The sequence below is a fragment of the Amblyraja radiata genome, chromosome 3, assembly GCF_010909765.2.
Source record: "Amblyraja radiata isolate CabotCenter1 chromosome 3, sAmbRad1.1.pri, whole genome shotgun sequence".
NCBI classification, from domain to species: Eukaryota; Metazoa; Chordata; class Chondrichthyes; order Rajiformes; family Rajidae; genus Amblyraja; species Amblyraja radiata.
This window is the reverse complement of record NC_045958.1, coordinates 53287863-53300993: the sequence shown is the minus strand read 5'-3', so window position 1 is coordinate 53300993 and position 13131 is coordinate 53287863. Positions and strand designations below refer to the sequence as shown.

The following is a 13131-nucleotide window of genomic DNA, read 5'->3' as shown; positions in this document are numbered from 1 at the left end:
ACATTTAAAATGGTCGTAAAGAACAAGGCGCATAGTTAAATTTATTTAAATAATCAACCTACCTGTACCACTTGTCCCCAGCTCTCTTAACCTCAGGAAGTGGGCAGGTTGACAGTAGATTACGGGCTTTCAAAATTTTGGATATCTCATGACACCAAGTCACCTTTTTTTGTGATGGGGGGAATGTTCCACTCTTTGGAATAATCCCACTTTACAGCTGATTGGTAAAACTTTTCCATCTGTTTTTCTCTTTTTTGCATTTACGATTGTTATGGAGCTTTTATAATTGGTACTCCCACCAGCAAATCCTTACTTGGATTCAATGTACAAAGCAGTTTCCCTGGCCAGATTTCCATCATCAGCAAAATTACACCTTTTTGCAAAATGATAATGGAAATACCATATATAGTTTGTCCACCATTTCTTTGTTCCCCATTACTACCAACCTTATCCTTTAGTGGTCCAATGTCCACTCCGTACCTCTTTCTTACTATTTATATATCTGAAAATTTTTTTGATATACTATTTTATGGGCTAGTTTACCTTCTATTGGTTATTAAAAGCTCCCCAATTCTTTAGTTTCACACTAATCTTTGCTATATGAGATGCCTTCTCTTTTGCTTTTATGCTATCTTTGAATACTTTGTCAGCCATGGTTGCCTGATTCTCCTATTAGTATGCTTCTTCATCTTTGGAATGAAAAGATCTTGCATCTTCTGAATTATTGCCAGAAACCCCTGCCATTGAAGCTCCACCGTCATTCCTGCTAGTGTCCTCTTTCAATCAACTTTAGCCTGTTCCTCCCGCATGCCTCTGTAGGCTTCTTTACTCAACAGTACAATACAATATAATAATACAATACAAATGTATTCGTCACATGCACCAACTAAGGTGCAGTGAAATTAATTTTCCATGCAGCAATACAATTGAAAATAAAGAACACACAATGCACAATAGAATTTAACACAAAAGGCAACAAAGTTCAGTCAGCCCTCCTCCTTTGTTCATCCGTGGTCGGCGCCATGAACCCTCCGTAGTCGCCGCTATGGACGGCCGGATGTACTGGCCCTCTCGTCGGGATGATCGAAACTCCGACGTCGGGACGGCCGAACGCACTCCGCGACTTGGAGTGCCCGAATTGGCCACTTTCTTGCCGGAGGCTGTGGCTTCAGGATGTTATAGGCCGCAGGCCTATGTAACCTGTTACATTACACAACACCAAATCTAGAATTGTATTATCCCTAGTGGGCTCGACCACGAGCTACCTCGTAAGCATTCTATAAACAACTGCTATTGTGATCTCGTACCATCCTGATTTTCCCAGTCTATATCAAAATCCCCTATAACCACTGTAACATAGCCAATCTTACATGCATTTTCTATCTAGTCATATCTAATAAAGTATGATTATGATTATGATCTCCTGATGTAATTTGTACCCTAAACCCTGGCTGCTATTCAGAGGTCTGTATATGGCTCCCATTGGGTTATTTTTACAGTTGCAGTATCATAACTATATCCGCAAGGATCTGATCCTATGTCATTTCTTGCTAAGGACTGGATTTCATTCCTTACCACCAGACCTACCCCACCTCTTCTGCCCACCCACCTGTCTTTTTGATAGGATGTGTATCTTTGGATGTTCACCTCCTGGCTGAATATTATTTCCTTAAATTTTAATTAGGCCTTTATTCATAAATACGCATCATTTTGGCATCATCATTCAGACACAAAATTAAACATTGACTGCATTGGGGGAAAGTGATTTTTTTCTTAAATTTTCTCGTGATAATTCTGGGAATCTGCTTCCTGGATTTACCTTCGAAATATATCTATATGGTTTCAGTGTCTTTATTTAATGGACCAGAGCAGCAAAGGTTGAGCAGTATGGATAATGTGATTGACATGAGGAAAATCAAACATAATCAACTCTACCTTTAGGAGTTTAGAAGAATGATTGAAATATTAATACAATTTATTCCAATGGCAAGCAAAGGACCAGTTTAGTTATTAGATAATTTAGCGAGAAACCGGGTTAATTAAGACAATTTTAATGGTATAATGTTTTAAGTATTTTCATTTATTAAAATTACATTTATTAAATCTATTTCACTGATTTTTAATAGTTTAGGTATATTTCTGAATTTCGGGGCCATTCAAAACTGCTCAACGTCCTTGACGGGTTTGATGGATAACTCGGTTTGGGGCATGGTTCAAAGTTTTTTTCAATTTTGCTATTCAATTGTACTGGCCCATCCATCTGACAACATTGCCCTCCTGTTATTGCACAGAGCCTCACTATTTTGGATTTGGAAGGTTTTGAGCAGTAGGTCAACATCAGTGGGTCCTCAAAAGGTAGGATTACGCTTACCATGTCGACCATATGATTAGCTCACCCTCTGGCAGCAAGCTCAGATCTCTAGTGTATTATTATCTTTTCCCTCAGTCTCCAAGAATGCAGCAAGTAAGATTAAAGAACATATTTCCCCTTGCCAGGCAAACTGTTAATTATTTATTTTTTTAGATTGAAGAATGCAGAGCGTTGGAGCATTCAACTCTGAATATTTTTAATTCCTTTTTACACCCCGATGGTGTGCTCTGGTGATGGTTATGCAGCTATAAACTCTCAATGTTGTAAGGATTTCATAGTTGGGAGGGGGGGGTCACTGATATAATGAACATACTTGCTGATGATGAAAAGGTGGAGAAGAAAGTCGGTTGTGAGATGGAATTCTGAGAGATTTAATGAATAGGTAAAAAGCTTGAGCATAATGTTGGGGTACATGTGGAATTATACAGTTTGATAGGCAGAACAGAAAAGCAGAGCATTATTTAATTCTATTAGACTATTAAAAATAATGTTTGGAGGATCTGGGTGACCTTGTACAAGATAGATTTTAAAAAATGGCATTTCTTAACTTTAAAAATGAATCCAATGTTGTCATCTATTACAAGGACAGTGAGGTCCAAGTGGGTCCAATGAAGGTTCACCTAATAGGTTATTGGAATGAAGGAGACGTCCTATGGCCCTTTACTTCTGGAATTGCAACAAGGAGAAATTATCTCATTGAAACACAAGGTGTGAGGTGGTTTGACATGGTAAAGGCTATGGGAATGTTATCTGTACATGAAGAAGTTACTAGAGTTGTAATATAAAAGGGTCTGCACTTGAATTTGGTGGACTTGCACCCTGCTTGAAATGGAACTTCAAGGAATAGTCATGAGTCAACTGCCAGCCCACCAGCCGTGAGTGAGCTGCCAGCAGATCAGGCTTGAGGGACGGAGCTGCCACCCCAAGAACCCATACCAGCACTCCAGAAAGCCCCCCCCCCACTGGCCACCAATATTGGAATTGGTGGAGAGGTGGAATATTGCATCGGGGGACCAGCCCTCCCGTGTGAACATGGGACCCAACGGGTCCCACTTAGTCTAGTTTAAGCCTAAAATGAGAAAGAATATCTCCTATCATAAAACTGTTATTCTTCGGAACTCTCTACTTCAAGAAACTGTGGTTCCAGAGATGTTAATTATACAACACGTTTTTCTATATTTTTGGACATGTGGATCAAGGCTTATTGCGAATGTACGAGAAACTGGAGTAGAGGCCAAAGATAAAATGGGCCATGATTTTGTTGAATGGCAAGATAGTCTCCCAAGAATGTTTGGTTTACTTGTGCTCCTACTAATTACATGATGTCTTCTCTTCAGATGACACCGCTTAACATTTTACTACATTAAAAAATCACAACTGAAGCTGAGCCACAAGGTTTTGTAGATTTAAGACCACTAATTCTACATATTATAATGTAGCAGGGAGGAGGGTGTCCCCCTCCCATTGGAATTGTGCAATATGGTGCATACTGCAGCGAGTCTTTTAACTTACACTTGAATACAATATATATGCTTTAAATTGGATTGGAGCGTTTTTGAAAGGGGGGAGGCTGTGCGATCACTGATCTCTGGCCTTGGGGGTACCCGGTGAGGGAGTGGAGCAACCAAGTGGGGAGAGGGTGTGGAAGAAGGGGGTCCCCCCTCCAAGAGTAGGAACTTTTTGAAATTTGATGTATTAAAATCATGTTTTAGTGCACTGTAGAAGTATGATTTCAATGTTTTTTGTATGAAGTATTTTTAAGAGGTAACTTTTTAAGGGGTAACTTTATCCACACAAAGGGTGATGGGTGTATGGAACAAGCTGCCAGAGGAGGTAGTTGAGGCAGGGACCATCCCAACATTTAAGAAAAAGTTAGACTGATACATGGATAGGACAGGTTTGAAGGTATGGACCAAAAGCAGGTAGCGTAGCTGGGACATGTTGGCGGGTGTGGGCAAGTTGCGCCGAAGGGCCTGTTTTCACACTGTATCACTCTATGACTACATTATACCTCCACCATGCATGAATGCTTCAAAATCAAGTGATCGAGTTTTATTGCCATATACTCAAGCATAGAAACATAGAAAATAGGTGCACTGCCATTCAATATGATCATGGCTATTCATCTAAAATCAGTACCTCTTTCCTGTTTTTTCCCCATATCCCTTGATGTTGTTAGCCCCAAGAACTAAATCTAACTCTCTCTTGAAACTATCCAGTGAATTGGCCTGCACTGCCTTCTGTGGCAGAGAATTCCACAGATTCACAACTCTCTGCGTGAAGAAAGTTTGTCCTCCATCTCAGTCCTAACTGGCCCCCCCTTTATTCTTAAACTGTGACCCATGGTTCTGAGCGCCCCCAACATCGGGAACATTTTTCCTGCAGTTACAGTAAGTGAAAATCTAGCAGGCAAGCAGGATGCTTTCTCCAACCACCCCCATTTGAAGTCCACTATCTTCCACCGTTTCTACCCAGTGCTTGGTACTTACTTCCAGCAGCCACTGGTTGTCCTCCAGGATGCACTCGCTCTCCTCTCAACCCCCCTCTCTCTCTCCCCCTCTATCTCTCCCCTCCATCTCTCTTTCCGCTCTCTCTCTCCCCTTTCCCTCTCTGTCACTCCTCTCACCCCTCTCTCTCCCCTGTCTCCCCCCCTCTCTCTCCCCTTCCCTCCCTCTTATCTCTCCCCCCCTCTTTCTCTCCCCCCTCTCTCTCCCCCCTCTCTCTCCCCCCCTCTCTCTCTCCTCTCTTCCCCTCTCCCCTCTCTCTCTCCCCTCTCTCTCTCTTCCCTCTCTCTCCGTCCCACCTCACTCTCCCCCTCTCTCTTGTCCCCTCTCCCTCTCTCCCCTCTCTCTCTCCCTCTCTCTCCCCTCTCTTTCCCCTAACTCTCTCTCCCCTCTCTTTCCCCTAACTCTCTCTCCCCTCTCTTTCCCCTCTCTCCCCCTCTTCTCTCCCTCCCCCCCTCTCTCTCCCCCCTCTCTATCTCCTTCTCCCCCTCTATCTCCCCCTCCCTCTCCACACACTCTCTCCTCTCTCTCTATCTCTCTCACCTCTCTTTCTTCCCCCCTCTCTCTTTCCTCCTCTCCCCCTTTCTCTCCCTCTCTCCCCTCTCTCTTTCTCCTCTGTCTCTATCTCCTCTTTCTCTTTGCCCCCCCATCTCTCTCTCTTTCCCCCACTCTCTTTTACCACCCCTCTCTCTTCCCCCTCTCTCTCCCATTCTCTCCTACCATCTCCTCCCTCTCCACCCATCTCTCTTCCCTCTCACCCCTCTCTCTTCCCCCCCCCCCTCTCCCACCTCACTCTCCCCCCTCTCTCCCCTACCTCGTTCCCCCTCTCCCTCTTCTCTCTCTCCATTCACCCCCCCCCCTCTCTGTCTCTCCTCTCTCTCTTCTCTCCCCCCCCTCTGTCTCCCTGTCTCCTTCCCCTCTCTCTCTCTCTCTCTCCACCTCCCTTTGAGAGTCTGTCCCTTCGGCACAGAGACTCTCGCGGCAGCGGCCCAACGCTTCCGACGGCTCCGCGGCCCGGGACACTCGCACTGTCCGGAGTGCTCCATGGCCGGAGCTGCAGCGTCAGCCCTGCAAACTCGACAGCGCCGCAAACACTCGCAAGTCCCTGCTCCCCGCATCTGTTCCCGCTGCTGGTTCTGCTCCCATCCCTCCCGCAGCCCCGGCTCTCCAACACCCGCGGACCATGCAGTTTATCCGAGTTTTGAAATTTTCGTTGATCACAACATTTTTCACCACTGAGCGTGAGAAATTTATGATCAGCATGAGGGCGTGAGAGTTTGCTTGAGGGCGTGAGTCTCGCGCTCAAAGCGTGAGAGTTGGCAGCCCTGATGTACCTTCCATGGCCTTTCCTATCTTAACACTTGACTAATTCAACAGACTCTGTTTATCCTGTTCTTCATAACCTTGAGATCATCCAAAACACAGCTGTCAGTATCCTGTCCTGCACCAGGTACCATTCAGCACTATTGTACACTCACTATTTTATACAGGGCCACAGTTAAATAACACCTGGATCTCAAAATTCTCTTCCGTGTTTTTGAGAAATTGTGAGGCACGTAGGCAAACATTAAACCAGTTAGCTACATTTTGGTAACATTATTCTCCTGTCATATTTTGAAATATTTTGTTGAAATTGCTGCATCAACCTAACATTTATTTTTTTCTACACTTCAGGGAATCCTGGGTTTGGACCACAATGCAGAGCAATTGGAAAAGGCACCAGCAACAACCTAGTGGTTACAAGCAGTCCCATGACAGTGCAGAGAACAGGGCTTCTATCAAGCCAAGCAATCGTTCCTGGCAACCACCTTAATCGGGCAATATGTCGTCAGATGTACCCAAGCCTAAACATTCCTGCTACAGATACAAGGTCTTGTAAAGTTCTTGGAATTTTAAATTAATTGATTTAGTTGACCTTTTCATTCCCAATTTGCAAGCAGTTTTACATGCGAGTTATTTATGAAAATGTTCACAAATCTGATAAAACTTTGAAACTAAACCGGCTCTTTCGCTGATGATGTCACAATGGATCTGCTTGCTGCCGTCTTGCTCGCGCTGAGTGACGTCACCCCTCACCTCTTCCTCCTTCCCCCCCCCCCCACCCCGTTATTCAAAAGACACTCGGGCATCACTTTCTCTCGGGGCTTTCTCTCGGCTCCTCGGTCGCATCCTCTCTCTCCCGCCTGGGCTCTCTCTCCCCCCAGGCTCCCTCTCCTTCCCGGGCTCTCTACCCCCCCACCCCCCCCGGGCTCATTCCCCACCGGGCTCTCTCCCCCATGCGCTCCCTCCCCCCACCCCCCGGGCTCTCTTCCCCCTAGGCTCTTTTCCCCCTCGGGCACTCTTCCCCCAGGCCTCCCTTCCCCGGGGGGTCTCTTCCCCCAGCCTCTCTTCCACCCCACCGCCCCTCTCCCCCCACCTCCGAGTCTACAGCCGAGTCATTTATATATATCACAAATAGCACACCGACCTTCCTGCTTTTTTCTATGTTGTACAAAATTAACATTCTTGCTTTGTAATTTAAATGAAAAATAACTGCATTTTCATTTTCTCAGTAAACTGAAAACATTTGAATTATTGTAAATTATATTTAAAATAATGGGACTAGATTTATTTCAATCAAGAGAAATGGCATTGTAGCGTGGTGGTGCGATATTCTGATCTACTTTCCTTGTTTGAGGACTAGCATTCAAATGAATCTAAATGTGGAACAACCCCATCAAGTTGAAAAGATGAATGAACTGAGTAATATATGCATTGCTGCACCAAATGATAACAGATCCTACAACTGTATGATGGGGCAAAATATGGGAGTCTGTCAGAAACCTTGGTGAGAAAAGTATAACATTAGATGGTCATCTCTGGTTCTTTAAAAGAGAGTCAATATTCAAGCTTACAGTTCTTTTCTACCCGTGTTTCCAGAATGGAGTTATTAATGCTTCTCACTCCAAAGGTGACTCAGACCTGAACCTACAATTCAGATTACTTAACATTATTGGCACATTTATCAATGATTTATGGCTCAGCATTTCTGTTGAAATTTTAATTTTTAACAATATTAGTAATTTGTATGTTGAAACGAAAACAAAAAAGTATATTGTATTAATATACCCTCATTGTTCTTTTAAGCTGAGACTCTTATAATTTATACAAGTTCACGGATTGGTCATAAAATAACCTTGGGGACAGAGCCTCAAAGTTTAATTGTTTCTTCCACCCCATCCCCCCCCCTCCCCCCCCCCCCCCCCAACTGAGATTATCCATTAACAGAGTGGGAGCGAATGGTTATCTCATGAGCGACAACAGAAATCAAAATTTATGTACCTTGAAGTTATTTAGCAGTAAAAAAACAAAACCAGGATATTGCTTCAGCTGCCTCTATGACACTTGCAATTCTTATTATAACTGATCACTGACTTAATTAATCCATGCAGGAATTTCAGTAATTTCTAAGGTAATGAGATTTGGTTATAGACAAGCATGCTCAAGGGCAAATTGTGAACACACTGCCTTGCATCATTGGTGAATAATACATTTTGGCTACATCAGGAATGTACTTGGAATGTCTGTGGTTTAACTGCAGAAATACCATCTAAAAGTTTCCAACTAAGTGTTTGTTTTACTATTCACCCTAAATTCTAGGTTAGAAGACACCAAGCATAACTTTGATTTCTAAAGTCACATTGTAAAAGTTGACCTAGAAATTGTAAATACAATACAATACAATACAATACAATTCAATTTATTGTCATTTGGACCCCGTGAGGCATTGAGGTGCTTTTGAGGGATCCCTGTAATACTTTCATGACAAGGACTTAAGTACTTCAGATATCCTTTTCCCATTAGTGTATATTAAATATAAATAATCTCAGGGTTCCATGTGCAAATTGAAATTAAACTGCCCAAGTAAATGCCCTAATTAATCCCATGTCTGGTTCTCTCAAAGCGGAGGTAATTACTAAAACCAACTATAGATGAAAGTCATCGCACAGTTTGTGGAGCACACAGTGAAAAAGTTAACAGAATTGACAAGGTATAAGCACCCTGTTTTACTGAAACAAGCTTCTGGGTCCTGAAAACTTACTAAAGATGCTGAGGTGTTTTTTAACATATGCCTGGGTTGGAAACTGCCAAGATCTGGATAAAACAACAGTGGGAAGAGATAGCCCTGGAGAAAAATACCCAAAGTCTTAATGCAAGAGAAGGTTTAATGGCCTTGCATATTTGATATCAGTTAGGAAAACAATAACAGATCCCAACAAATGTACTAAAGCAAATGCAAACCAACCACCACTCCAGTACTCACTTGAATATCTCAGACGTCCAACACAATTCCAGCTATTCAGCCATGGTGCATCAAACACACAGATTGCAATACATTCCCTAATGCAAGAGTCAATTCCACAAAATTAGCAGTTTGCAGCAACTGCAGGCTGTGCAGTGTTTTAATATGCCCACAGGCTCTGTGAATTATTTTTTGGTGATGCTGATGAGAATGGGGTTAGCTAACACAGTAACACAATGGCAGTCATCATTTCTTACTGCCTACCCCATTACATAATCTCTTCTGCCATAAAATATATAGTGCATGTTTGAATGTGCCTCTCTCATCTGCTCCCTCCTCTTGTCATGACCACCACTGGATCCTTATCACTTTAGACATACAACAATAGACAATAGGTGCAGGAGTAGGCCATTTGGCCCTTCGAGCCAGCACCGCCATTCAATGTGATCATGACAGATCATCATCAATCAGTACCGTGTTCCTGCCTTCTCCCCATATACCTTGACTCCACTATCTTTAAGAGCTCTATCTAACTCTCTAACTCGCTAACATATGGCTTGGCTCCAGCAATGAGAGATAGACAGAAAAAAAGAAGATGCATATGCTACATCTGTGTATCAGCCAGTCCCACCTGTCAGCTGTGATTCTTACACTTTAAGAACAGTGGAGAAAATATCAGAGAGGGGATGCACATGTCGAGATGTACCAAGCAGGTGTGGAATTTAACCTCTCCAGGAAGAATGGGGACCTTATGTGCCAGCTTTTCAGAGGGATGTTCACAATCCACTGCTGCTTCAGAAACTAGTTTAAAGAATAATATGAGGCAACCTCAGATGTAGATTTTTGCGCAAGTATATTCTTTCTTTCCTGTGCTTTTTCTTTCTCTATACTGGAGCTTTTCCCAAAACAGCAAAGAGGTGCCCACCAACAACACTTACCATCAACCAGTGATGATGAATAAAGAGAAAACCTAATCTCCAAGGTGACATCGTTCCCATCTTCTGCTACTTTTCTCAAAACAAAGTCATCAGCAATTCAATCCCTAATTCCATGATTAACCTCTGGGCCATTATATTTAATCTGGTGCATAATGGTGTAAATGTGTGGAAGAATGTGTAAATATCATTGATAAAATCGAGTCTCAATGAAGTTGTTGGACATTAGAAGTTGTTGGACAAAAGCTATTTTAAAGTATCAGCATTTAAAATATTCAGTAATTGATTTAATGAAGTTTTGCACCATGAACACGTTATTCTAGAATTAAAGTCATTGTTATTAACAGGAGTTTGTCCATCCACATCCCGATAACAACGATGGTACATGAATATCTGAGCAGAATAGAGTACGTTGTAATATTTAGTTCATGATATGTATTTATAATCAACTGTCTACTGAAAAAGGACAGAATTTGCCTGTGCTTTCGTATCGAATCAGCTGAGCAACTCCAGGGGTCAATGTAAATCATGGATATATTATTTTCTTGCAGTTTATTTTTCCATGCCCCTAGTTGACATTGCCACATTCCACGTTACCATTATGATGAAACTCGAAAAGTCTCTTTTACCAATCAGTATAAGCACACATTTAGAAACAATTTTATTCAAGCTCACAGAACAAACTTAATTTGAATTTCTACCTAAATCTTTCACAATTAAAAGAAAATTCATTATTTCTAAGTTTTTGTTCTGAAATATAATTTTGGCTTCCCAACACAAAATTTGTTCTAATGACAGAACACCTAAAAAAATCCACCTATTTAAAAAAATAGACAAACGTTATTAACTTCATTAACGTTAAAATGTAATTAACGTACAAATATCTGGGTTAAGCTTCATAGACGAAAGTCAATTTCACATATCATGCATGTAGATCTGCATGGAAACATAATCTTTGAATTTTCTCCACTTTCAGTCCCTCAGAATAAATTTGCTCTTCAAGAAAACTCTATCCTGATGGTTCAACTGCTTGCAAACAAAAGGTTTTTAAGGAATATTTGGTGATTTCCTGGCTAGCTAAACACAGTCAGGTGAGGGCATCTCAGTCAGTCTACCTATCATTTTCAAACGCAATGTGAGATTACCTTCAATTTCTACTCTTGATTGGAAGCCAGCAATCCCTGCACTTTAGTGGATTTTCGATAAAGAATAAACCATACTGGCCACAATGCCAGACAACAGTTTGATAGATTCCCAGAACACAGCTTTCAATTTGCTACATAAAGAAGAGCTTTGAAAAAGTTACCAAAGAAAGGCCTGATACCCGCAAAGTCTAACCCTGTGAGAAACAGACCATTTAGTGAAGATGGACGTGGAAAAAATTGGCAGAATACTATGGGATTTTTTTTAAAGTGGACAGAATTTTTGTTTGGCATTGGTACAAAATGCAGCCCATCTTTAATTCTGCAAAGTTGGCTTCAGCCTTGTCTTGTCTTGTATTTGTAGTAGTGCATGTTGCTACTACTTGGCTGACTTACATATAAACAATGCAATATTGATGGTGTTCTGTCAGCACTTCTGAACTTCCACGTTTCTTGGTCTTCTGCTGTCAGATAATGGCAGGGAGAAAGTGAAACACATAAAACTACTGTCCAAGGTAATTTGGCAACATTGCACCTTCCAATAGTAGAAAAAACGGAGCTCGGTGTTGAAAGGCAAAAATACTAATAACTTAGGAAGTTGAATTTATGTGCTTTAACTTAGTTCTGAAAGTAGTTTACAAACTATGACTATTTTTGAATGTGTTCCAAATACTATTGCAGATAAATGTGACAAGCAATATAAACCCTATAAGATCTTGCAGTGTAAACGAACACGTTTCTAGAGATGTTATTGTGTGATTCTACTATTATTTGGAGACTGCTTTGCATGTACTATATGGTCACCTTTTAGTCAATAGACAATAGGTGCAGGAGTAGGCTATTCGGCCCTTCGAAGCCAGCACCGCCATTTAATGTGATCATGGCTGATCATCCCCAATCAGTACCCCGTTCCTGCCTTCTCCCCATATCCCCTGACCGCTATTTTTAAGAGCCCTATCTAGCTCTCTCTTGAAAGCAACCAGAGAACCTGCCTCCACCGCCCTCTGAGGAAGATAATTCCACAGACTCACAACTCTCTGTGTGAAAAGGTGTTTCCTCATCTCCGTTCTAAATGGCTTAGCCCTTATTCTTAAACTGTGGCCCCTGGTTCTGGACTCCCCCAACATCGGGAACATGTTTCCTGCCTCTAGCGTGTCCAAACCCTTAACAATCTTATATGTTTCAATGAGATCCTCTCTTATCCTTCTAAACTCCAGAGTATACAAGCCCAGCCGCTCCATTCTCTCAGCATATGACATCCCAGCCATCCCGGGTATTAACCTTGTAAACCTACGCTGCACTCCTCCAATAGCAAGAAATCCTCAAATTTGGGGATCAAAACTGCACACAATACTCCAGGAGTGGTCTCACTAGGGCCCTATACAACTGCTGAAGGACCTCTTTGCTCCTATACTCAACTGTTATGAAGGCCAACATGCCATTCGTTTTCTTCTCTGCCTGCTGTACCTGCATGCTTACTTTCATTGACTGATGACAAGGACCCCCAGATCGCGTTGTACTTCCCCTTTTCCCAATTTGACACCATTTAGATAATAATCTGCCTTCCTGTTTTGCTACCAAAATGGATAACCTCTCATTTATCCACAATAACCTGCATCTGCCATGTATCTGCCCACTCACCCAACCTGTCCAAGTCACCCAGCATTTTCATAGCATCCTCCTCACAGTTCACACTGCCACCCAGCTTTGTGTCATCTGCAAATTTGCTAATGTTACTTTGAATCCCTTCATCTAAATCATTGATGTATATTGTAAATAGCTGCGGTCCCAGCACCGAGCCTTGCGGTACCCCATAGTCACTGCCTGATATTCTGAAAGGGACCCTTTAATCCCTACTCTTTGTTTCCTGTCTGCCATCCAATTTTCTATCCATGTC

At 42.2% G+C, this 13131-nt stretch overlaps 1 protein-coding gene across 2 annotated transcripts in view; it reads left to right on the top strand.

The window, feature by feature from the left end:
* The window catches only part of glis3 (GLIS family zinc finger 3), a 459240-nt gene that overhangs the window by 114586 nt on the left and 331523 nt on the right, over positions 1–13131 (top strand). For both annotated transcript variants that reach the window (XM_033017811.1, XM_033017812.1), the window contains one exon: positions 6550–6745. In XM_033017811.1, the coding sequence (XP_032873702.1) occupies positions 6550–6745 (196 nt within the window). The remainder of the gene's footprint in view (positions 1–6549; positions 6746–13131) is intronic.